At 40.7% G+C, this 26,323-nt stretch overlaps 1 protein-coding gene across 1 annotated transcript in view; it reads right to left on the bottom strand.

The window, feature by feature from the left end:
- LRP5 (LDL receptor related protein 5) overlaps positions 1-26,323 on the bottom strand; it is a 160,958-nt gene that overhangs the window by 100,011 nt on the left and 34,624 nt on the right. Inside the window, exons 3-5 of the mRNA XM_055813999.1 lie at positions 10,506-10,703; positions 7,111-7,307; positions 5,008-5,139 (exon numbers count right to left, since the gene is read on the bottom strand). Of these exons, the coding sequence (XP_055669974.1) occupies positions 5,008-5,139; positions 7,111-7,307; positions 10,506-10,703 (527 nt within the window). The remainder of the gene's footprint in view (positions 1-5,007; positions 5,140-7,110; positions 7,308-10,505; positions 10,704-26,323) is intronic.

Raw genomic sequence — 26,323 nt, 5'->3', positions numbered from 1 at the left:
GTGATTTTAGTAAAATGGATCAAAATGGATCAAAAAAAATGGATCACTTGCCAAGGCCAAGTGAAAGTGCTGCAGTGAAGCTTTGTAATGAGCAGAGTAAAATTCTGTAGCTTTTACTGAAATATTTTATCCATATACTGCAGCAAAGCATTACATTTAATGAGAAACAAAACTGGAAAATAGTTTTTTAAACCTTAGGGTATGCAGCTTCCAGAACCTGCATGGATCTGGACTATTTCTGACATTGCATAGCTCTGAGTGCCCTTGCTGAAGTTAAAAAATATAAAATAAAAAAGAACATTCATGGAAGTCCTAGTTTATCCTACTTATTACAGCTCCATAGCTACAGAGCCAAGCTAGTAAAAACTTGGGAGGGCGAGATGGAGAGTATTTGAGCTTTCACTCAAAATATTTTGTGGTATTAGCCATGGATGATAAGTTTTAAAATTCTTTCTTCATATCTAATTGTCTTACTTGTTACCATGATATCGGAAAATGATGTGCTATGAAAGTAAGATCCTTTGGGAACGAAACACTAACAGGAGAGGGAACTTCAGAAATCGGAGTGACCACTTACAGCGAAATACATCCACTTCTAAGAAGAAAGATGAGGCTTTTGACATTCTTTTAGATGGCCTGCAGCAATAGCTGTATGCCAGCAACAGTGAATAGAGCAGAAAAAAATTATATATTTTCCAGAAACATAAGAGAAACAGGCTGCTGAATGCTGTTCACAGAAACCGGCTCAATCTTAGAAGGCTGCATACAGACGGCTGTTGTACGAGAAGCTGGGATCAGGGGTTACTCACAATTAGCTGATGAGATGTACAACAAACCTCTAGATTTGCTTGAATGTGATTAAACCGAACCACATGGTCAAGGCAAAGAGGGAAGGAAAAAGCAGGGGGAATCATCCCACATTTCAAGACTGCACCTTCACCAGCAGAGCAAAGCCTGCTCCATGAAAGCACAAGAGGATGGGAAGATCCTGGCTCCAATTTGCCCTTGTGGAAATACATTAAGTCTTGCAAACTATACCGAAAGTGCACCAGAGCTGTAGACAGAAACAGATAAATTCCTGTTACTCACTGTGCACCAAGGAAAGCAAGAATGAGAAGCACGAGGAAGGAGAAGCTGCTCGAAGAAGATGAAATGCAGCTGTCACCCGAAGACTGCCTTGCTAGGTAAGAAAGGTTCAAATGGTTTGCTGTCGGAGATGTGACACTAGCTATTAACTCATTTATCTTTCTCACAACGCTTCAAACTACTACTAGCCCAACAACAGAACTCCCTAAGTGCTAGGAAAGGAACCTCAGGACCGAAGGCGAAGGAACAGCTTCCTGAAAGGAGCCCTCACAGACAAACAAAAGACTCATGAATCAAAATAATTCTGTCCATCAAGAACATTAACGTGATCCTTAAACAAAGAGAGAAACACCAACCTCAGGACAGCCCTAAGCCAGCAAAATGACTGAAAGGAGGTCCCCAAGCTTTTAGAATTGCCACACTTTTGCTCTGCTTTCTAAACCAACCTATTTGTTTGTCCATTGCTGATCGGTCCAATCTTCCCTGAAAATACGCATGGAACACAATTTTTACTGTGGTCTTAAAGACTTTGATTATTTGCATCAGAAAGCATCTAAAGCATGAAACTGAAGATTAACTAAAGCAGCCTTACAATTTTATGACTGCATGAATAAAGGGCTAATTAGTAGAATTACATATCCCTTTTAAACGACTGCAACCAAACCTTCGTTCCTTTCTCAAACATTCATGCCACTGCTCAAGTAGGCTTAGAGAAGACTTTCAAACAAACAAACAAGCAAAAAAAAAAAAAAACCACAACCACTTTCAAAAAAAACCACCATCCCAAACAAAAAACCTCCAAACCAAAACAACAAAAAACCCCACAATAAAACCACAAATAAAGCAAGCCACCTGGTCTAAGAAAGGAAGCTCTGCTTTGAAACATGAAATTTCAGAGGTTAGTCATTCCTGGAAGTTACAAGGTACCAAGAATGACTACTGACCAGGCCACCCTCCACAAAGCCCTTCAGGCCTGAGCCATCGGGCTCTGATGGGCACTACAATCTGTGACTTCATTATCTTCTACACAGGCAAGGCTGGGTTCGGATACCCATCTAAAACTGTGGATTTGGACACATCCACCAAGACAGTAGTGGTCCAACACAACTTCTTAAGGAATTCCGAAGACCATAGCTTGAATGTACACTTTGCTAAGAGTACACGGGCAGCTGCAGCTGATTTACTTTCCAAATTTATGACCCCTCTTGCTTGTTTATAGGGGAACTTCAAGCAAGTCCAGAGCATTTTCACAGCCAACAGAGGAAAAAAGACTTAATATCACACACCTGGAGGAAAGCAACACAAAACATCTACCTGCACAAAACAAGTACACTTTCCCAGCAAGGAACTTACCCTTGATGCCAGCTGCAACCTATCCATATATTTAATATCCATTATTAGTGATGAATATCTACTGTAGAGCTCATTTTTTTTTAATTTATTCAGAGCAACTGCTTAGAACCAGAGAGAAAGCAAGAATGAATCAACACTAAAAGCCAAAACTACAGAATAATGAACAATCCTTTGAACATAAACACAATACTTACAGCTTCAGCATATTGACAGTTACATGTTTAGAAGAAGTGTAAACATCCAGTTTCAGAGTTTCAATGCATACAGACATAACCTACAGCAAAGCAAACAGTGGCACAGCCTATCCTTGAATTCATGTTTTCTTAATTTCCTAGGCTCACTGCTATCCAACACTCTTTGTAAAGAGCTCTCATACCTGTACGTTACCAATATATGTATTCTTCAATATCCAAGAGAGCCGAAACAGTCTAAGAGCCTCAGGGCTTTTCTGCACGGGAATACTTTCTGACAGAGATACACAGTAACATGACATAGTTACATCTGCACCAGTAAACTCCTCAAGTGGACACAGGTTTTTGAGAACAGAATGCTTTTTGGTCTTGCAGACAAATCCCCAGCAGCATCTGTGTAATTCCCTTAAAAGCCGAATGTCAAAGAAGCCGATGTGCCCAAGTGACTTTGTACTTCTGCACTTCTGCCCAAGCCAACAGGGAACAAAATGGAGAGGTGGTCAACACTGTTGTATCCGTAGTTCCTGATACAACTCTACTACAAAGGACTTTTGCCAAGAACAAAAAGTCAGTTCCTTGCAACCAAGGAGTTAATTAATAAGAGGGGAAAAAGAAGGACATGGATGTTGGCATAAGGCAGACAGGACAACAAAAGATGTGGAGCTTGGGAAAGAAATAATCCATAAAAGTGAACCAAAAGGCCACATTCTTATGCAAAGCAAGATTTCCTGTTCCCATCCCACTTTTTTGCCCTCCTTTGACAGAACACCCTTGACAGATTGTCTGGCCTGACAATGGAAAGGTGAAAGCACAGTATAAGCAGTCACTCCTGCTTGCGCTATCTGCCAAAACGCCAAAAGCAGGCTGACCTTCATTCCCACTGCCAAAAACATGAGGTCAATATGAACGTCTAAAAAGGTTGTCCTGGGCATTCAGCAATGTTTTTTTAAAAGCTGTGAAAGGGAAACTTTCCAAAGCTGGAAGGAGGAAAGAGAAAGGTCTTTCAGCAGCTGCAAGAACTACCTTATAAGCCTTTCAATTGCAGCAGGATGAGCTAATAAAGCTGGCCCTTAAACCCTGGAGGTTCAGTGTTCAAATTCTGCTTCAAGTTCACAAATGAAAAGAACCTATTATGCTTGCTTTAGGACTCGGAGGAATCAAGCCACATCAGAAAATAACTATACTCTTTGACTAGACTTGTTGAAAACGCATCGGAGACAGGCAGTAGAGTGTCTTTCAGTCCGTCAGCAGAACATTCTCCAGAACCTCACCTCCAAGTGTCCTACTGCCGTATCAGTGTTAACTACCTGCTTTGGTAAGATGCATTTTTAAAAGAGGCTTCCTGATCAATGATAAAACCAAGCTTTCAAAGTACGCCACTGGAGTCACTCAGCTTACAGACACAAACTACACATCTAGTTATACTTTTCAACTAAAGCATACAGTCTAGCTGTTCTCTAAACAGCTTCTACTGGTAATACACAAGCCTCTCCTCCTACTTCTCAGTGACATGGAAAAACCACCCAGAACATTTTTTTTTCTCTAGCTCAATTATCTCAAGCAGCAAACTTTATAAACCTTTTCACACAAAGCTTTGCCTCACTTTTTAAAATTAATGTCCAAAAACCACAAACTAGACCCAGGAAGAAATATTCCTGGTGCAATTTTCTCATAAATCCTTCCGACAGAGCAGCCCAAAGGGACACAAAGGGATAATTAATCTTCAGAGCCAGAGAAACAGTATTTTTAGTTTAAATCTTTACTTTGAATTTTTCTGTACAGATTATTATAAAACTAATCAAAGCAGGGGCAAGTCACTAGGTTATCTCTAAAATAGTGCATGGGCACGTGGACATGGCCTTGAACAAATTCTTGGCATATCTGTATACAGAACGTGTCTCGAGCATATTGCTAATTTTGAGATGCAACTGAAAGGCAACAGCTCAGCCACCACTACTGCATCATTGACCACTACTGGGTTATGAATGAGAGGGAGGAGACGCCTGTCCATGGTCCACTGTCCAAATCGAAAGACGTCCTACAACAGCCTACTTCTAATAAAATTCTTCTGCAATGGGCTTCACATACTACTTCATTCCTACAGAGAACTGGCAACACAAAATACAGTCAAAAACACAAAATGCAGTCAAAATTGTCTGATTTCTGATGCAAGGGATTACTTTAGTTCATAAAAATCACCACCTCTGGTAGCTGGGCAGAAGATTTGGGTGCACAATTTCTGCCATCTTCATCAGGACAAGAGTGAGATTTCAGCGTATCAGGTAGTTCCTCTCAACTCACTTCTTCAAGGTTCAACTTCTAAGCAGCAAACCCAAACCAACTCAACACTGTGACTGTAGAAAAGCCAAGCTCCTACCTGATTTGCATGTCCTGCCATCGTCTTCTAGCTGCACACCAGTGGGACAGGCACAGCTGTAGAAGGGGTCTCTTGGAGACAGCAGACACAGATGGGAGCAACCACCGTTGTTTTCTTCACATGGAGTGTGAACTTCAAGAAACCAAACAGATTTATTTTCATTTTTCTAGAACCCCTAAAGCCATGAGGAAGAAGTTCTAGATCCCAACTGACTGGCACAAGCTTTCATGCTATAAGACAGAGGAACCGCAGTACAAAGTATTTGATTTCCCCCTCCCCGGCGTCTTCCTTCTAGGGGCACCTGATCTGAGATGCATGCAAAAGCTGATTTTGAAAGAGATGACAGCTCAGCACATTCTCACTGTACAGTTCTTTCAATGTTTCTAAAGCTGAACACAGCTAAGAGCTTTGGACATCAGTTACTTTGTGGATGCCGGGTCTGCTGAGCATCATGAAAAAACAGGGCTGGGATGATGGTGGGGGTTGGGGGGACCAGTTCTATGAAATAAAGGAAAACCTAACAATTTGTACAGTTCCTACATTAGTGTCACATGTTGGAAATTATTTTTTCTACTGCAAAGCTTTCACAGCAAGACATATCCCTGAAGCATCAGGAAATCCAGAGGAGCAACATGTAAAGTCAGTGATTTTGAAAATCAGAAAATAAACAAAAAAAATGGGGGGATGGGACACACGGCACAGAACAGGGACAGACACACAACAACTGAATGCACCTATCTCATTTACATGGGGGAAAAAGTGGCAGCAGGAGATGAAACTCTAAGCATAAATAATTATGGGGAATATTGCCAGCTGTTAGGAAAGATTTAAAAATATTGCAAGTTCTGCAAGATCTCTCTGAAATCCGTCACAGTTTGAATAAGCATCTAAACTGCTTTAATACAAAACCACAAAATTTCCCGCTAATTTGGCTTGTTTTACTTACACTGATGGTCACAAAGAGGAAAAAAAGGGAGAGGAAGGAATACAAGCCTGATCTTAATGAAGTCAACAGCATCTGAGCTATTTTAAGCATATGCTATTTCCCTATGTGCCGTATTTTCTTTGAGACTGACCCAGAAATACTATGACCCAAGGCTGGGACATTCCCTGAGCTAAAAGCAATGACAAGAATTCAGCACAGACAAACTCTTCTCTGGAGCTGTGAGATAAACCAGGGTGCTGTGCATACCCAACAACCTCAATGAAAAAAAACTTGCCCAGGTTTCATCATCAAGATGATCTCCGAACTCCTTTTGCTTTCAAGCGTGTTCACTGACATCCTATAAGCTTTACTGGAATTTGTTTAACAAACATTACCTTTAGGGAATCAGACTTTACAGTTGGCATAAATAAAGAAGCCGATCCAAATGGCATGAGTCTCTCTGCTAGGCCAGAGATGATTCTTCCCATAGCTGCTCAATTACATACATTTCCACACCATTGCTTTTAAGTCCTATTCTCACAATCCTAAAAAAACCCCTAGACCAACTGTCACAAGGAGTCACAAGCATATACAAAATATATACAGCCTCATTCAATTCTCAATTCTCTACGCCAGCCTTCCTTTGAAGCAGCATCATACTTAAAAAAAGAGGCATGTATATGATTCATATAAAAGCTCAGAACTAAATCCTTTCCACACTGAAACATTCATAAACTATTTGTTACATATTGGGGATAAACATGATCCAAGTCTGGACTGCAAAAATCACACTTCTAGGTACAACATATTTTGTGGTAATTCTACTTATTAAAAAAACCCAAACCCTAATGATAGGCATTTTTTTCAATTGTCTTTAAAATAATCATGTTAAGAAGATGCCAGGTGAGTCTTTATCATTCTCAGTTAGATATTCCAAAAGATGTCAGTGAAGTACTGCCCTGGATTTTGGATTTTGTTACCAACTGGGATGATGAGTGAGCTCATACCAATTTTCAAAGACAGTTACAACAGGATTTGGGTACTCAGACCCTCAGCAACCCATCCCCTGACAAGTGTTTAAGACCTTTACGACTTCACACTAACCATTTTTATGATTTAACATTTTTCCTGATAAGTAACAGTCACACAAAAAAGTTTCAGGGAAAAGTAAAACATACAGTATGGCTGCCGGTCTGGACTTAAGACCTGGATGTCCATCGGTGAATATAGGGCAGACAGTATTTCTCTCCTTTTCTCTCCTGTCCTTTTGTTACAGGCATGAATGGAGCGCGTTTGCCAGTCTGTCCAATACAAAGTGTCCCCGGACAACGTCAGTGCAAAGGGATGGGTAAGGCTACCTTCAACAACTTTTTGCCTAAACGAAAGAGGGAGAGCAAGGATTAAAACTGCATTGCTTCCACTTGTTAGCACACAGAGCAAAACCTGCCGTTGTAGAAACTCATATAAGGAATCGTCGTCTTTTAACCAATTCACTGGAGCAAGAGATTCACCTGGTGATAAAAGTGACAGACTGAAAAATGTACAACAAGACTTTGCCCGTTCACAGCAATAAGGAGACAAATTTTCTGGGGTTTATAGCGACACAGTATCCAATTTAGCTGCACGCTGATTTCTGAAAGGCCACACCAAAGTTCCTTAACAGGTCTGTGCAAATACCCAAAACTCAACTCCCTTTTGGAGGAAATACAGGTCTGAAGAGTGCTCCTCCAATAAAAACCTTACTGGTTTTATCCCCCTATGCAGTATATGTCATCTTTGCCCAGGACTTCAGCTGCACTCAGTCCTTTCTTGTAGCAGTAAAAAAAAAAAAAAAAGAAACAACCTGAGTGTCTCTTTAAATCACCCCTCTTAACTTACCAGCAGAAACAAATATTTTTCAGATTACCTTTTTAAATGCAGAGCAAGAGTCAGTTATATTTTTTCTAAGACTGAATACTTATAATTAATAAAAATCAGAAACATTTCAGATGTTTACTATTGACCTCATTCAGCCACACCTCTTCTGGGGATGCATACATTTCCATATAGGTTACTAGCTGAACTCAAAGTCACAAAACACATGACATATCCAACACATTTTCTAAACTCGTATGATCCTCAATGTATACATACTGCAATAAATTTGTATAATTTAGATTCAGTAGTTTGCAGACACACACTAAGTCAGTCAAAACTTACTTGACAGTTCCTCAGTCAAAACAATATGAACACAGTTTTCACAAAATTCATGCATTTTGTGTATGCACAAACACAAAAGCTTACACACACCTTCCAGACCATTGTCCTGACACAGCAAACCAGTATTCAACATTTTTCACCGTACAACTTTAAGAAAGCTGAAGTCTCAGCATCATCCTGAAGGAAAGTGAGGGATACATTTTTGTTATACCTATATTCAGATCTGCAGTTCAATTGTTTCCACTGAAGAGATTAAAGAAAAAAACCAACAACAACAGCTAACACTTGGCAGGGGAAGGATTCTATTTCATTTTGAGCAGCATAGGTAGCATTTGCATTTTCCAGGGTTGGGGGAATATAAAAAGCACCCCCAAAATTCTTTATATGTATTCAAACACGGACAAGTTTAAAACAGACTGACACATGCAAACAAGTACTTGCATATACATGTACAAAGCAGGTCACGTGGGGAAAAGAAAACAAAGTTATTATTCTTTCTGTTCTAGAGGTAAAACTGAATCTGCTCTAAAATTTCTGACCTTCAAATTATCACTACTTCTCTCACCACAAAACACGATAAACAGAAATACTGATTTCACTTCTCTTTCCACTCTTACTTTTTCTGTTGCTTCTTTAGTAGTAAAGCACTGGCTGTATCCTCGTATTGTAGCAGCTGTTTCCCACTAAGATCCAACAGGCAGATTGCTCCAGTAACATTAATCCACCATGCAGAATGCACATTTCCTTTTTTTTTTTTTTTTTTTTTTTTAATTTTGAAGTAATTCCGGGATGGGAGGGGTAGAAACATTTGAAACACCTTAAGATTTCTTTACTGACAAGTCTGAGTGAAACTCACTTTGCTCTACCTTTAAGGAACCCCCAAAGTTATTATCTAGTTTGAACCATTATTGAAGTCTACCTTGACACCAGCACCTAAGAGTCCTGGCTTCACAGATCTCTGCTTCAACATTGATCAGTGGAAGGGGAAAAAAAGAATAAAAATTTCATTTTAATGGAGTTTAAATTAAGATCAATATTCATGGTGTTTTATTAATATGTCTAACATTTTAAGAAGGAAGCTTTATCATACGGTAACAATATAAATTATACACAGCTAATTGACATCAAGCTATTATACCGGACGAAGCCTAAAAGTCCATGTGCTGTTTGACACAAGGAACTTCCAGACTGCACCCTGCATTGGAGTATCCTGACCTCGAGTGTCCCATTTACACCTTGAGTAAAATATGTAAGAAGTGTACACCAGTGAGCTGCCTTTTTTTTTTTTTTTTTAATGCAAAACTATTTTTTTCCTAAAATACTGTTTCATTTATGGTTCAAGAGAAAACTGCTTGGGAGGTTGTGGACACGCATTAATTATCACAAAGTAATTTGGACAGATTGCTGGAATTAGCGTATTCAAAGGCTTGCTCCCTTTCAAGTGGCATTCCTCTGCCTTAAAAAGAGCAAAATAAATTTTACTTACCAATTACAGCTTTAAGTTTTTACACAGACATGCGTGTAAAGTTTATAAATTTGTATGTGCGTAACTGCAGAATCAGCCTGCAAACCTTACCCTCTGCCGCTTGCCCCTAAAGCGGAGAAATATATTCATGTCTTATTGTATGAAAATCTCTCTTAGACTCTGAATTTTGAGAGAGCACTTTCTTTCTGTCTACAAACCTGCACCCAGCCTTTGAGCTACCACTCCCTTCCGTAACGGCCTTTTCCCTTGTCTGTACTTCTGACTGCCAGTCAGCACTTGTCACTTACTACAATGCCACCATTATCTAGCTCTTGTATAGTGCTCTCAAAGGAACTTAAGAGTGTTTTCTAAAGGATGTCAATATTGTTATTCCTCTTTTATGAGTGTGAAAATTAGGCACAGAATGCGCCTTGGTAAAAAAAAAATATATATATTGAAAAAAATTGAAAAACACCATGGAAAATGCAGTGGTTTTGGGGGAGGGTATGTGTATGTGCGCGCATGTTACTCTATTCCACAGATAAGCGTAAAACTCAACTCCAACTTCTTACCAAAGCAAAATGATTTCATAACACAAGACTTTCAAAATGTTATGCAATAATGGAAATGAAAATGTCATTTTCAACTATCTGAAAACCAACACCAGACCAGAACACAGAATCTTAACAGTCCATAGTAAAATACCGATATAAATAGTCTTACTTTTAAAACCAGTTTTATAGGATCTGAGACTATTTTACTTTTTGCAAGGCTATTAACAATTGCATTTAAAAAAGAACAGTAAGTTTTGGCATTATTCTAGGTTACTGAGAAAAAATGCCTCAATTCAAAATGAATGCAGGAGGCAAGAAATAACACACACCATATCACTGACTAAAGGAAACTTACCTGAAGGAACCATCCAGATTTGCCCTGTGAATGAAACTCAGTTTTGCATCAGCCCAGTAAAGTTTCTGCTCATCCAGATCTATCGTGAGTCCATTGGGCCAATAAATATCTGAATCGACAATTATTTTTCGCGTGCTGCTGTCCATTCCTGCCCGTTCTATTCTGGGAGTTTCACCCCAGTCAGTCCAATACATGTAGCTGAAAAAGGAAGCAGAGATGCACACAAATTAAATGACAATACATGCTGGTTAGCTTTAGGAACAGAAGGGACAGCAGCAATTCGCAAAGCCCATAAATGTATATACATAGAGTGGTGTATACACACAAATGTATATTCCCAAAACTTTACCATACTGATCAACATACTTATTAGCATAAATCAAACCACAGTTCCAAAGGGTGCAAAACATGAGAGAGCATCTGCATGAGAGCATCTCCCACAAGCACCGCCTCTGTATAATGTATCACCATTCTCTTTCACCACCGGGCAGCACCTGATTGCCATATGCATTTACAACTGAGCATCACCCTCGTGTGAACAGTTATTTCAAGTTAATATCCTAAATCACATTCTGAAGCAACTCATGACCTACCCAAGCAGACCTTCCTCTTGCAGTCTGTAAACAGAAAAGAATAAATCAAGTGCCCTGAAGTTTGTTTCTTCAATAAAGCAAGCATGAGTCAGTGCAGACCTAGAGTGACATCGGATTAAATATTTGGATGCTTTTCCCCCCCTCCCATCCATGTCCCGGTTTCCTGGTCCCTCCACCTATGGGCAACTTAAACAGCCTGAACAGACACATTAACAGCACTTACCAGTTGGAAAGGACCAGATCAAAACGTGTCAAATCGCACAACATCTGCATAAAAAGCTGAGACTGTACAGTTAGGAGAGAAATTGTCTGATCAGAAGAGGCCAGTCAGTTCCCAGCTGGTAAATGCTACCCAGCGTAATACATCCAGGTTGCAAATTTGGCATGCCAGGGGTGCAAACGCCCCTTGCACAGCTACCTCAGGCCAGTCAGAGAAACGATGTTGCCTTCCCAAGGCCAATACAGCCATTCCTGGCATGGGCAGTGTCAGGAAGCCTTTGACCTGAGTGAGCCCTCCAAACAAAACGAGGTGTCTGTGCACTGGACACTCACCGCTATATTAGATCAACAGCAGTGCTGGATGGGCACCAGCTGAGTAAATGCTGAGCTACCCCTAACTTAAGTCCTGCTACCACTGGAGCTCCAGCAAAGCATGGTAAAGAGGCATCTATTCAGTCTTGCAGAGCCCTTGCTTAGCCAGACTCTTCATAACCTGGATGATCTCAGACCCTCAGGTCCCCTGAACACGACAGCACTGGCTGTGCAACCACGCCAGGAACCACAAAGGAAGTAAACGTGCACCGTGAACACGCACGGAGGGAAAAAGCTTAACAGTTTATTTTACGAAGGAGAATGCTGTCTACTTTAGGAACAAAGCAGGGACTACATTTGTAATTGCCATCATGTTCCTAAGCAGGATGTTCTCCCCTCTGCCACAGAAGATGCTCCCGTACGGTTACTGCCAGCACGTCCATCGCAACTCACTTAGGCTGAAAATGCTCTGACCTCCATGTGCATACCGCACCTGATTCAGCCGCACCTCCAGTTCCAGTGCAGTCACAGCATCTATTTGGACCATTCTGATCACACTGTTCATATCCCACTGATACATATATATGTGTGTCTATCAATATAGACAAATAGACAGATGGAAATGAATCACTTTTATCACAATACACATACACTTCAGTGCAGGAGGGTAAAGCAAGGAGTTTTCTAGTTGAAATGGTAAAGATTCCATGCAGATGAGTCCTCAGGCTCCTGAGACAGCTCAACCTCAGAGAGGCCGCAGCAGACTCATGTCTCCAGATGCCTTCCCCAAAAGGTCTCAGCTCCAGCAGCCAGGACAGACTGACTGCTCCTGAAAAAGCAGCAGCAGTAGCTGAGCTGCCCCAGTTCACAGGACAACCTATGAATGTAAATTGCTGCTAATTTTGGTTTTCCTTAACAAGTCAGGCTGTAATTTGTGGCAGCTCAAACTGTGTGGGGAAGCAGCTATTGACAAACAACGGAAGCCAGAGAAAATCAGACATAAAAGAAACTGTCTACACAACCAGCTGGTGGATCAGACTGTGAAACTGATCAGGTCAAATACTCAGTTTTGGTCAGGTCAAATCACGTTTTCTGATCCGGCTTACCTGCACTAACCTGAAGCATTCAAACGATGCCTTGAGCCACCTCTACAGCAATGAAGATGGACAAAGGATGGACTGTTGAATTAAGAAAAACCTAAAAACCTGGCCATTAAAGGTGACTTTGGGCTGTATACATATATATATATATATATACATATATACATATATATATATATATATATATGGCTGACAGTCCCACACTTAATCATATATATATATATACACACACTGAGCTATATAAATACAGGTTAAAAATGAGCTTAGACCAAAATCTGAAATCCCACAACAGTTATTTAAAAGCAAAAACAAAGGAGACAAAACTAACTACAACCAATTAAACCTTAAAAGCAGGTTAACATGAAAAGGATGAAAAAATATCCCCAAAATTACCCTTGAGCAAAATTCCTCTCCTCAAGCCTCCCATTAAAATTGCAGCCTGCCCTGAAGCTCAAAGCATTCAGATGAAGAAAAGGGGGGGGGGGGGGGGGGGGGGGGGTGAAGAGAAGTCTGTAAGCCAAGGGGCCCTCACGGCTTTTCTATGCTGTTAAAGGAGCTTCAGCTCAAGAGCCTCTCCCCTCAAAAAAAACCTGTTGCCTAATTTCATCCGTGATGTGTGTTTCTCCTTGGCCACACAGAGACGGCTGAACAAAAGGAGTACTTTCAACTACACACATTAATTTGCCACAGGAAAATGATATCCTGACATTTTCACTCTTTAACAGGTACCAACCTCAGTCCCCATCAATGCCCGTATCATTCAAAGGTCTAAGGCTACACAGTATTAGCAACGTAACTGTACCGCAAAGGAAGGCTAGCAGGATGAAGGTGCATTTAGACAACATGCAGAATGATCTGAACGCAGACAGAGCTCTTTCAAAGCACTTCTCTCCCAGCTGGACTTTTAAATGCAACATATAAAAGACTATTATTACCCTGTCACCACCTCACCCTGATTGTAGGCATCTCTGCAATGCCGTACCATAAAGCTGATCTTCCTGGTGAACTTTTCAGAATATATCACAACTCTGCAGTAATCAAGCACCTACTGAAATAATGGTTTCGTTCCCTCCATGTGCCACAAAGCACCCCCATGGTCCATCACAGGAAAGCATGCCAGGCAACAGAAAGGCAAAAGCAATTCTTGTCTCCATTTAACCTCCTCCCCTTTTCCAACAGGTTTCTACCCTTTTGGCAGGCAGCAGGTGCTGAATTGCCATGAATTACACAAAATCTGCTCTGGTTTGGGGATCTCTTAACACATCAAGAGGCCGGGAGTTTGGATATCACTGTAGGAGACCAGCTGTTTCTGCAGCAGAACAGGGAGCCTCTGGTCTAGGTGAGCCTATTTAAAAAACATGCTGCTGCCAAATGGAGCAGTTCTGCCCCTACTCCTGCTGCTGATAGAGCACCCTACAAGAAAAAAAACACAAAATAAAACCAAACAAACAAAAAGCCCCAAAAAAACCACCAACAAACCAACCAAAACTTTCAGTTATCTTAGCAAATGACCAGTCTGACCAATGGTCCCATAGCAGTGGTGCTTCAGCAGAAGGGACAATAAAGGCAGCAGCCACACAGCTGAAGTCACCTAGGAAACTTCCCCCGAGAAAATGGCATTGCTCTCCAACTGCCCCCTACATAAGTCACTTAGAAATTAGGGCCTTGGACTCTACAATTAGCTAGGACACTTCTCCTCATCCCTCTTTCTCCAACTGTTAACATCTAGGCTGGTTTGATGTATTTTTCGTTCGACACGAGGCACAACACAGCATTGGCCATCAGACTCTAACAGGCCACAAAATGCCATCGTTTAAATGCAAGCCGGTCTGGGATTTTCAAGAACGCACAAAGTGTAAGCTTTCCTTTTTTTAACTTTTTGATTTTATTTATTTATTTATTTTATTTTGAGTGACAAAGCTAGTACAACCCAAATTAAATACAAACAGCGTCCTGGCTGAGACACCTACACTGAGATTCAGCTGAAACCAGGATTTTTTTGGCCGAGTTATAAATCCTAGAGGAAAAAAATAATAAAAATGCACAATTATTATGGAGTGACACAAGCTTAGCTAAAGCAGCACTGCAAACCGAACTGGCACAGTAACACCACAAGAGAAACCTTTCAGGGGAAGCAGCTTCCTTGATGTGATTAGTCATCAAGAGAAAGGCAAAGACTTCATACCTACCCTTGAAATAATGTTTACAAAAATGCCTTCTGTAAGAACTACAGCAAGCTGCTTGCATTAGCCAGGTTCGTAAGAGAAAGCGCCATACAGGAAAAGCAGCGGAGAAATTAAGTATTTTAGTTATGTCCAGTAGTAGCCATTATGTCTTACACTTCACATATTTTCCAAATGCCCTCAGGACACAGGGTCAGTTCTTACACAAACAGCAGATATTTTTGGCTGGGGCTTTTTGGGCAGGGGGAGAAAATGGCAAAAAGCTCAAAGTAGTTTCTTAGAGAAAAAAAACAGTCTTCACACCTTAACAGTTTATATGTCAGGAAGTTATTTAAATCAACCTGATTTAAATTCACTTTAATTAATAGACTTTAAACCTGTCAAGATTACCTAGTTCAAGAATGTGGAGTGGTAACTGACACATTATTTCTGAATAAAAAAAAAAGAGAAAAAAAAAAGGGGCCTTTTTTTAAAATAAAAACAAAACCACACATGCTCAGTAGTCCACATTTCTTACTGACCTCAACAAAAACCAAGCGCTGGCAAACAGTCTAGGCATCACCAATGTTTCTGGGACAGCTGACAGTTCGGGATTGATTTTTTTTTTGCTTGTTTTTCAAATAGAAACTTTTTTGCTGGCATTCAGTACATTAGCAACCCCTATCATTTTCATGTCACTATTAAAAATGTGGCTAATTAAAAATGTGGCTGTTTAGCCCAGATAATGTTTCAGGGAAAATTCAGTAGACTATGCAAAGAATCTCAATCCAGTACTGCCTGTGCTATTACACCTGTGCTCTTTTGGAAGCCTGTTGAAAAGATACACAACGAACACTAATGAAGATCCTAATGCACCTATTTAGGTAGTTTCTTGTTCGGTTGATTTTGCGGGGGGTGGTGTTTTTAACTGTAATGGTTTTAAATAGCCCTGATCCAGGGCATACAGTAACAACCGTAAGGAGCTAAAAATATCAAAACAAGTATCTGGTATCTTGGTACACATTAGATTGATCACATATTTAGGACCGAGATTTGGCATGCCAGGAATTTTGTATCCCACCTGTGTTGCAACAGGTCAATAAAAGTGTAAAACTACTAAAGCTATAAATGAAAATGAAAACGTCAATTCCTAATGAGCTAATAAACAAAACAAGCAACGACAAAAAAAATCCCTGCCAAGCAACTATCACAAATCGATACTCTTCAAAAACCTAATCAAGCAGCACTAGAGAAGAACTGAACAAAAAGCAGCCCTGGGAAAAACTCTTGGGTTACTTTATTCAATTCTTCAGAGATGCTTAAGCATCTTCTTTCTTACTGGGTTTTAACCTTTAACTCCAGACTTTCAAAGCAAAAAAGAAGGGGGAGCAAGGGAGAGAAGTGATTAACATCTAATAATAATTTTGCAACAATTGCACTAATTCTGTCCCTAAACTGAATTGCACTTTACTACACCAAAGAAACCAGCAGGAAAAAAGCACAGCAAAAGCCAAAGCTTCATCAGGGAGAAGATGCAAACGTATACTACTTTGTCAACACACAACCACTAACAGTCCACACAGTCCATCATCCAGTAGCTAGAAGTACCGAGCTCAACAGTTTGTGAAATTCATTTACTACTGTTAGTAAGCACAGCAGCTGCTGGCTTCGCTACCAAGCTTTCCAGCCAGGAGGCAATTAAACAAACGCACTTCAACTGCAGTCAGAAACTCACTGTGCTTATCGCATGTACTTAATTACCACATTGAATCAGGCCTTAAAAATGATGCTTCAGCATTATCAGAAGAACGAGACTGAAAGCCACCTTGCAAAAATAAACACATTTTCAAGTTGGTAAACTGCACCACAACAGTCTTTTTTTTTTTTCTCTTCTTTTCTCCCACCCCTTGCTTAACTCATTTTAAAATTCCAGGTGCAGGAGCAAAAACAGGATGAAGGCCATATTTCCCCTCAGTTTTAAAGCCGCAGGTCATTTCTTATTTCCTGGCGCTTCATCTCTCTTGTCATCATTTTTGCAAAGATTAGAAATCACGTCCGTGCCCTCAAAGAGCAGCCGCTCAGCCATCTGAGCTGGAAGGTATCACGGACGGAATAAAATGTGGACAACACTGCCCAAATGCTTTTTCCACCTCCCAAAATGCGGTACGGTTGCCAACCCTTACATAACATGCTTACACAAAAGGGGCCAGTTGTACAGATGATGTAAATCAGCACAAGCTTCTCCAATTTCAACAATGTTCTTGAACTTTTACAAGCCCAGGGCACAAAACAGGAGTTTACAGGAAATTGCTATGAAGTTTAGATTCCTGCACATTTAAGACTTATTTCCCCCATCCCACCTCTAAAGTTACAAAAACACAACTGCAAAATTAAATAGCACCAATTGTTTACAGAAGGGAAAAGAACGGCTATCTTGCATATCATTAAGCTGCAAATTACCTACTCAAATTACCTCTTTTGTTAATTTTTCAAGCACTGAAACCACAAGACCTGGATGTTCTTGACAAAAAACCTTACATCAAACCCAAAGATATGCCACAGCAGGTAACCATCACAACTAATCACACCTAGTTCAAAGACATGTATTTAAAGCAAAGCCAACAAAACCACCCAGAACTACCCTTCTCCACTACCGTTTTCCTACAATATCTTTTATTCTGACAGGTTTATTGTTTTAAACTGTATACATTACATATAGGTCTGGTATACCAATTAGGAACTGAAAGCAAAGAGGAAAAACGTAACTGCCTGTCAACTGATGGATGCTCAAATATTATTGCATTGAAATGGTTGCAACGACAGAGCACCTTGCTCACCCATACGGGAAGAAGACAACCGAGTGATTTCTCCAAGGTAAACAAGCAGACATTCAATGCAGCTTCACTAGCCTGTGGTAAAGCCAGGTTATGTGATACCGTGAAGCTGAAGAATCCTCCGAGAGAGGGATTCAAGAAGATTTCCAAACACACAAAGTTACAGAAGGAGGACAGCAGTAAGGAGATACCCGCAACACTACTCAAGGGGTTAGGAAGAGAATTTTCAGCTTGGAATGCAATATTACCGCAAATACCTCCGATCTGTTGAGAAAAAGAAACTGCGCTGGTAGGATGGGGCGGGAGGAAGAGTTGCACATGCTCTTTCCCTCTAAAAGAATTTCCAGCATATTTGTATGCAAAATCTCTACAGAAACAACCATAAGACGACAAAATGAGCCCTCGCAACTGCTCCTCATGGTAACTAGATAAGGTACAAAAGACAACACAACATTAACTTTTTCTTCTCAGACACTTCTGAGAAGAGATGAAGAAATACTATATATATCAAGAAATTATTTTGTGTTGAAAGCCCCCCACAAGCAACTCAGGATGATATACCACCTCTCTAGGGTGGTCAGGGAAGTCGCAGAAAATGAGGTAGGGAAAGTACCTCATGAGGTCTTTTTCTCTATTTCAGCGTGCCGATGCAGTTTGAGAAAACAGTACACTCAAACGCCAGCCACTGCTTTGTCAAGGCATGCAATCTCAGCGTTTCATTTTCTCGCTTATCACCTTAAACACAATTTAACAAACAAATCCTTTCAAGCACACATTCCACAGGCTATGTGTGAAAAATCCTGACTTCAGCTTATAGTTATGTACAGTTCACTTTGGGTTTTTATGAAAAAATTAGAAATGTGTTTTGAGTTAAACCAAAGTCACCCATTCATGACAAACAGACTGGTGCCAGTCCAACCAGACCAACACGCCGTATATGCCATGATATCCACACTGCCTCTGTGCAGCGGTAAACTGCACCCATCAAGTGCTCTAATGAAAGAGAATCTCAACTTCCACCACCAGTTTGGCCGAGCCAAAGCTACAAGACCAAAGCCACATTCCTGACTTCACCTGAGAAACAAATGCAACCCACGCTGGCACTGAGACAGCCAAAGCCGTCCTGCTGTTCCCTTAAGACACGGTGTAGAAATTAAAAACATAAGAATTACCATGATTCCCAAACTACTTTGGAGGACTAAACGTGTAGAGGGCAAAAAAGCCTGTCTCTGGGACTCAGGGTATGAGGAATCACAGAACTTGCAACACAAAAAGAGCTAGCAGGGCAGTGGGTTCAACTGGGTTATTAAGGAAGTCTACACATTTCCACCTCTTCCCCATGTGATTTCAGCTGGGAGGGAGTAAATCACTTTTTTCTGCCATCTCTGAACAGGCAGCTCTGCACTCAAACGAAGCAAATGGTCTTTAAATAATTTGTGCCCTGTGGTCATGTCTATGAGCTGGAAAAGGGAGAAACAAGCAAAAGAGACCAATGAAACATTTATGGAAAGGCTGTCACCATCAAGGGCATCCATCTCAAAACTAAAGTAAGTAATGCTGCCCACAAGAACTTCAAGTTTCTCATGCATGAGACTATTTGCAGCTATTTGGCCACATATCAACAGCTTTCCAGCTCCCAGAAACCACAGCCATACCAAGATACTGGATATGACTTACAAGACATTTTTATGTTTGAGTACTTTTCTTACATTCTAAGAAAAGAACTGTGCTACTCGTATATTCATTCTCATTCCAGTGTTTCAAACAATTAACCAAAAGCTTCAAAATAATTATAGACTTGAAATTAATTACTAAATAGAGACACAGAGGATATAAAGTAATTGTTACCTTTCAAGGCAGCAATAATCATGTTTCACACAGAACCAGGGCATCTTCTGCATTTTAACTAAGTAGCCATGAGTGACTAAGAGTTGCTAAAAAGCATAATCTTTACCCATACTGTGTGTGGTGTTTTTCTTCTCTGGTATTTGCAACAGTTAAGTTTTTATTTAATATTCCCCTTCCTCTCAACTATTCCAGAGGAGATAAGATCAGATGATACACTCTTAAAAACATTTCACCATTCATAGTCCTTTATATCAGACTATTTAAAGCCTCACTCTACTGCAGTGCATACCGACCAGGCTGCAGCATACAGTCCCCGTGATCTCCACACGGAAAGCCAACGCGCTTAACCTTAATGTTACACATTCAGTAACCTTATGTACACAACATGCTGTTGGGTGGGACCGAGGTCCTGGTGAATCGGCAGTGAACACGACAGCAGCTTTATTTAAGTGCTGCTATAAACACAGCTGTGAGATGCTATAGGTCTGGTTCAGGGGTTTGCTGTGACACTGAGGACGCACTGGATTAACAACTAGGCACGTCTGAAGCTTTGAATGTTAGACTCTGAACTGAGAGCTTTCTAGTCTTGATAGCTGTCCCTTCTAAATGCATTTTTTAATATCTCACTTGCCACATTTAGTCATCCCATCTTTTCCTTCCTTCAGTGCCAAATACACCTTAGGTCAATGACAGTCTTTGCTTGCAGATTTTGGCTAACTTGCCATAAGCAACCAGAAGCGACAGTTAGGCAGGGCTATGGCACGCATTTTCTGCAGAACCCAGTTAGATTTGTTTTAACCTCTAAAGGCCATTCTGCAGAATGCTAAAACTGCTGATTAATAGCTTTACCCTTTGTACTTAATTTTTTTAATTGATGTTTTCCAATTTGCATCTTATATCCTTCCCCCAAAGCCCCGCTGTTCCAAAAGGGGAAGACTGCTCCACAAAAGTCAGGTCCTGCACTAAGTCTTCTGGCACTGCCACTGCCCAACAGACACACACCACCTCACAAAAGACATTTTAAGAACTAAAATGAGGGAAGAAATGCAGAAAGAGGTTTGCAGCTTCCCTTCAGCCAGTCAAACCCATCCAAAGGTCTTCACTTTTCTCCTCCATGAACATCCTTCCTCCAGATCCCACCTGAGTCAGCACGCCAGCTCAGGTGTGGCCAGTTCAACCACCCCAGTGACTACACCAAGTGAAGACTGCTGCTATATACATACAAAACACCTCACAAGACACCATGGTTTTCTTGGAGGCAATATTTTATTTTCCTTTAAAATAACCGTTTCACAGATGTCTGATGCAGCTCTTCACGCTTCAGCAAACAGGGTGGGCAGAAACTTCTCAAGCGGTACTGTCTGCTGAAGAAGCCAAGGTGCAGAACACACAGCACAGACTGGAACAGTAACCTTGCTCCAGAAGATATCACAGCAGCTATCACACAACTAGGAACAAATTCAAGATTTATATTAACCGCAGTAGATGTTTCTAATACAATGTAGGCTTTAAGAATGTGAACTTCCTTAAGCACTTAGTGCTGAAAATCAGATATAAGGATTATGGATATGCTACAGCTTCTCAGAAGCGGAGCCCTGTGTTACAAGTTGGAAGGCAGCAAGCCTTGAGAACTAAGAGAGCCTAGATTTAATGACCCTTGCCAACACGCATTCTAGGCTGTTCAGATCTAAAACCCTGCCTACAGGACTGAGAATTTATTCATTTGTTTTGGCTATGCACTCACACATTCTTTTGAAAATTTATTTTCAGGAAACTGCAGTTTGCTTGCCTCAACAAAGATAAGGACTCGTTTCTGAAATGCATTCCTGCTTCTTCACACAATGTTCATGATATTTAGGTTCTTTTCAGTGCATAGCACAGAATTTAAACTATGCCTTTAGTTGGGCATGAGTAAAATCTTTCATACGCTAACTTAAGTTTTGTTAGAAGCTGCTGTCCTGAAAATACAGAAACACTTACGCAAAAGCTGCAAACTCAGACTCACTAAAACACCAACACTACTGAATCTCGCATCAGCGGTCCACCTAGCAAGAACATGCACAAATGCTAATGTTCTCCAAAACAGTGCCAAGAATTTCAGTCTAATGTCTTTCATGAAATAAACTCAGCTTCACATAACCTACACCAGGTCTGGGATCCGGATGTTTGAAGCAAAATGACAGTGAAATTGCTGAAACATGTTTTGTACTCTCCTCTGTCTGCTTAGTTTATCTGCAATTTCAGGGAAGCAGAATAGTTGGTTTACCACTTAATCTGCTTCCTTTGTTGCCTAGAATATATAGCGGATCCAGCAAGAAAGCTTTAAGGTATATGGGAAAGAATGCCATGGTACATATTAAGCAGCTGCCTGTTAATTATGATGCTGCCTTAGAGCATCAGAAAATCTGTGCAATTAATGACTTTCACTAGCCCTGGGAAGAGTAGAGACCCACAGATGATCTCCAACAGTCTCTCACATCTTGCCTTAAAAGAAAGAAATTTTAGAAATGCTCTGAACAAATGTTGGGGAGATGACAAGGGCATCTCTCTTTCAAGTTATAACCTTCAGATAAGCATTGCCTTTAAAGAAGGTAGGTTGAGTGTGGAAATGATGAAGTTCTCTAAAAATGCCATTATGACAAAAACATCCCGTTTACTATTCTGCACGCTCGCCAAAACGTGTCCCCCCAAAAAAACCCTCATACTTTTGAATGTCAGCTGGAAATCACAGAAAAACGGGCTTCGAAAGGATTCTCTAGAAGTCAACTAGCCCATCTCCTGCACCCTAAGGCTTGGTCATAACGCCTGTGACGTTCCTGAGAGATGATCGCTGTAGATTCAATATGTCCTCCTCTATTATCTTCAACTAGTCTATGCCTTGAAGAATCACATTCAAAATGGAATAAAACGACAGACTGGGCATAACATCGCACTGTGAACACCGCAACATGGAATCCTCCATCCATCTCTGCAGAACAGCCTTACTAAAGCCAAGAGAAAGCGTCACAAATCTGCACAAGGACACGTTATTTTGTCAACAGAAGGAAACTGGGACTTGTTTGAGATAGAGCATTCCTGACAAACCCACGTTTGAGTACTACTAGTATTAGATAGGCATTTACAAACTGTTTAGTTGTCCCATTTTTCTTCTGGAGACTGAAGTTGACTGGCCTATACCTAATGAAGTTTTCTGCCTTATTTTCTAAGCTTCTCCCCACTTCTCTAGAAGAAACTGCTAAAAGGGCAAAGTCACATCTATGGAACGTGACTTCTGACTGAAAGCAAATGTCTAGTAACTTAAAAGACTGCATCGACCAGTTCTAAGAACCCTAGTCTAAATTTAATCACATTTCATGATCCATAAAAAAAACACCCCCCCAAACTTACTCAAGTACTCTAATTAACCTGATTTTTAGCACAAATTCTCACTGTCAGTTGTAGCAACTGCATTAGCCAACAGCTCACAAAAACTTATTAACAAAAAAGACAAATGAAAAGGTACTAGAAAGTTCCTTTTTCCCCCCCCCTGTCATCCACCTTCCTTCCCCAGAAAACACCAGTAAACAAGGAACGACAGATTCTAGGGGTGCTCAAACCCAGAGCCTGCTGTGCCTAAAGCAAGTATCATGATCACTACTTCATAGATGCACCCACGAAACATTGCAGAACTACCACATGAAATGAAGTGGTTGTAAAGGCAAAAATTGATTTTGAATGTTTTATCCCACAAATATACATAATGTATGATTTTCTGGTTTATTAAGTTTACTACATTAGCCAGTTATTTGGGCAAACCTGCCTTTAATTCAATAGGACCCTTCTGCAATACTGGACTTTGTCACTTTTACCCAGAAGACCAGCTCTGTGGAGGCTGATTTTAATATGCCATAGTGGGAATGAATTGGTTAATTACAAAGGACACGTGTTATCTTCATAATGCACTTTCACAGACCATTTATTTCTGTTGCTTTGTTGCATTGGATTAATACACAAATCAAACAGGCTAAGCATTAGAAATGTCTGCCACAAGTTAAAACCGATTGCAGTGTTTCACATAAAGCTGCTGCTCCCACTGGAAGCAAACTCAACTGTAGCCTGAACTGATGTTCAGGACAGCAGCACCGGCAACCCAAGGAACTGATCTGAGCAAAAGTCAGAACAACTGTCATTCTCTCCTCCTCTCAAGCAATTGTGTTGATCAATACCAGAAAGTCTCAAGGTGACCAGCTCACACGCAGACACCTACATTTTTGGCAAATACATCTTGTTCCTTGTATTTGCCCGTTCCCCAGTAACTGTTCCTACTCGCACACTTTCCCTGGAGGACTAAATGCAAGATATTTATAAGCAGAGAAGTCCTCCAAGAAAGAATAGGCTACCACAGACGTACAGAAAGGCAAACCCAAGGGAGGATACCCAGCATACACCAGAAGGGTGCCTTCTGTTGTTATGCTTACTGGATTTTGTGTATATTTAAGAAATGGTACACATCTGTTCTGCACAGAGCACTGCTGCAAAGAACTGCCTCTCACAGTCAAGCAAAATAAACGATTCCTGCATCCCATCTCCTTCCAAACACAAACAAGGATTAGGTCTGCAGAAACACAACTTCACCATCACCACTGATGATTTTGAAAAAGCTCTCCTTTTGACCCGTACCAACAATAATTTCTCACCCAGTTGTTCTAATCAACTAATTATTTTCATTAAAAATAATAATTTCACAATTCCTGTAGTGCAGAAGCGATACACTACCAGAAATCCCCAGTTAACCCCTTTAGTTTTGCAGAACAGGAGAGTCAAAAAGCACACACATAATACGGCATGAAATGTATCGCCACAACCAATATTTAAGCTACCATAAAGAAACCAGTCTAAAGGCAAGGAACTGCATCCACTTCGAGATACCAGCTTGGCCCGCCTGATATTCCATGCAAAGTGCCATTCCACTCTCCGATCTACCACATTATAAAATACTCAATTAAACATCATATTCCCTCTCTAAATTATACTAATGAACTCTAGATCTACAGTTAATCTTCCGCATTGATGAATTCTGCATAGATTACTTGCTGTCAGGATACACACAGGATTCCTGCTAATTTATTTAAAATCATTCCAAACAGCAATTTGCTATGCGAAGAACGCCTTTCACCTAAAGGCATCTGTAGTGAAGTCAGGATTAAATGGACACCGTCCCCTCTGGAAAAGTCCTCTGGTCCAAAAAGTCACTCCACTTTCCCTTTTACTGAAGACAACTATACCTTTCCACCAGTTAGTGGTGGATACAGGCAGCTCCAGCATTTGACATGTCAGAAAACCTAAGGATTTCGTTTCTTTGGGTACACACATTTTCACAGTAAGAATAACTGTAATGAAAAGGGAGACAACAAAACCCAAGACAGACAAGTGACGCACAATACAACTGCTCATTACCCACGGACCGATGCCCAGCCAGTTCCCAAGCAGCGATCGGCCAGCCCTGGCCAATCCCCCCCCCCCCCCAGCTTTATCTATGGAGCATGATGTTCTACGGTACGGAATATCCCTTTGGCTAGTTCGAGTCAGCTAGGAGTCCTGGCTGTGTCCCCTGCCCGCTCCTTGTGCGCCTCCTCACTGGCAGAGCGTGAGAAACTGAAAAGTCCTTGACTCAGGGTAAGCACGACTTAGCAACAACTAAAACATCAGTGTGTTCGCAACATTATTCTCGTACTAAATCCAAAACACAGCGCTGTACCAGCTACTAGGAAAAAAAATTAACTCTATCCCAGCTGAAGCCAGGACACTCCTTTATGTATTAACCGTAAATGTACCCATCATTCTTCGCATTCATCTGGGAAGCCTTACGCAGGAACCACTGCAAAAACAACCCAACGAAGCTCCAGTCTGTAGCATGGCAGTTGCTGACATGGCAATCTGAAGTTGCTCTCTGTTGCTTGGTTTCAATTTTCACTTCTCACACACCTGAAGAAGGTGGTTTCTCAAGAGACTGTCCATCTCCCGGTGCAGGTTAAACCGCAAACTACTTTATATTTGCGATTTATCCTAAGCCCTTGCATTAACTCAGCAACCATTTGCAAAAGAGGCTGGACTCAGTGAAAATGTGAGCTGATGACAGATTTTTCTTATTGATAAGAAACCTACATGCACATCCTGTACAGAAGAGGAAGATAAAGTGATCCCTGCGAAAGCATTGTGAAAACAGCAGCTTTCAAGAGCACTAGAAGTGACACACCCAGCCTGTTCCCCTACTACTTCCTAACCTGGCCACCTTACAGCATTCAGAGCCCCGGTTTCACCTGGATTCTTTTGCTTGCTGGCACAGACATGATTATTCAACATCACCACTTTAAAAATACCCTGATTTTGTTTACCACAGCATAGCAAGTGGGAATTCCTGTTTTGACTCATGCAGATTTACACACCTCGCTGTCTAGATACATTAAATAGACATCACATATCAAATGAAAATTAACTTACCAGACAAGATAACTGAGAGAACAACAATATAAAAGGCTTGGAAAATTAATTACTTTTCAGAAGTGCAATGGAATAAGTTAAGCAATCATACGGGTTGAATATTTGGCTTGGCACCTAAGAACAGCTGTATTTTTCTTTTTGGCTCTAAGTCTGGGCTGTCATTTCTTGCCACGAAATATTTAAGCTCAAACATATGTTCAGCTACGGATCTCGAGAAAAATACCTTGGGAAAATGTAAACCGAAACAAAAGGCTATGTTTCTTTTTCAGA

This window comes from Falco peregrinus, chromosome 9, assembly GCF_023634155.1.
Source record: "Falco peregrinus isolate bFalPer1 chromosome 9, bFalPer1.pri, whole genome shotgun sequence".
Classification (NCBI taxonomy): Eukaryota; Metazoa; Chordata; class Aves; order Falconiformes; family Falconidae; genus Falco; species Falco peregrinus.
The sequence above is the reverse complement of the archived record's forward strand: the minus strand, read 5'-3'. Positions and strand labels throughout refer to the sequence as shown.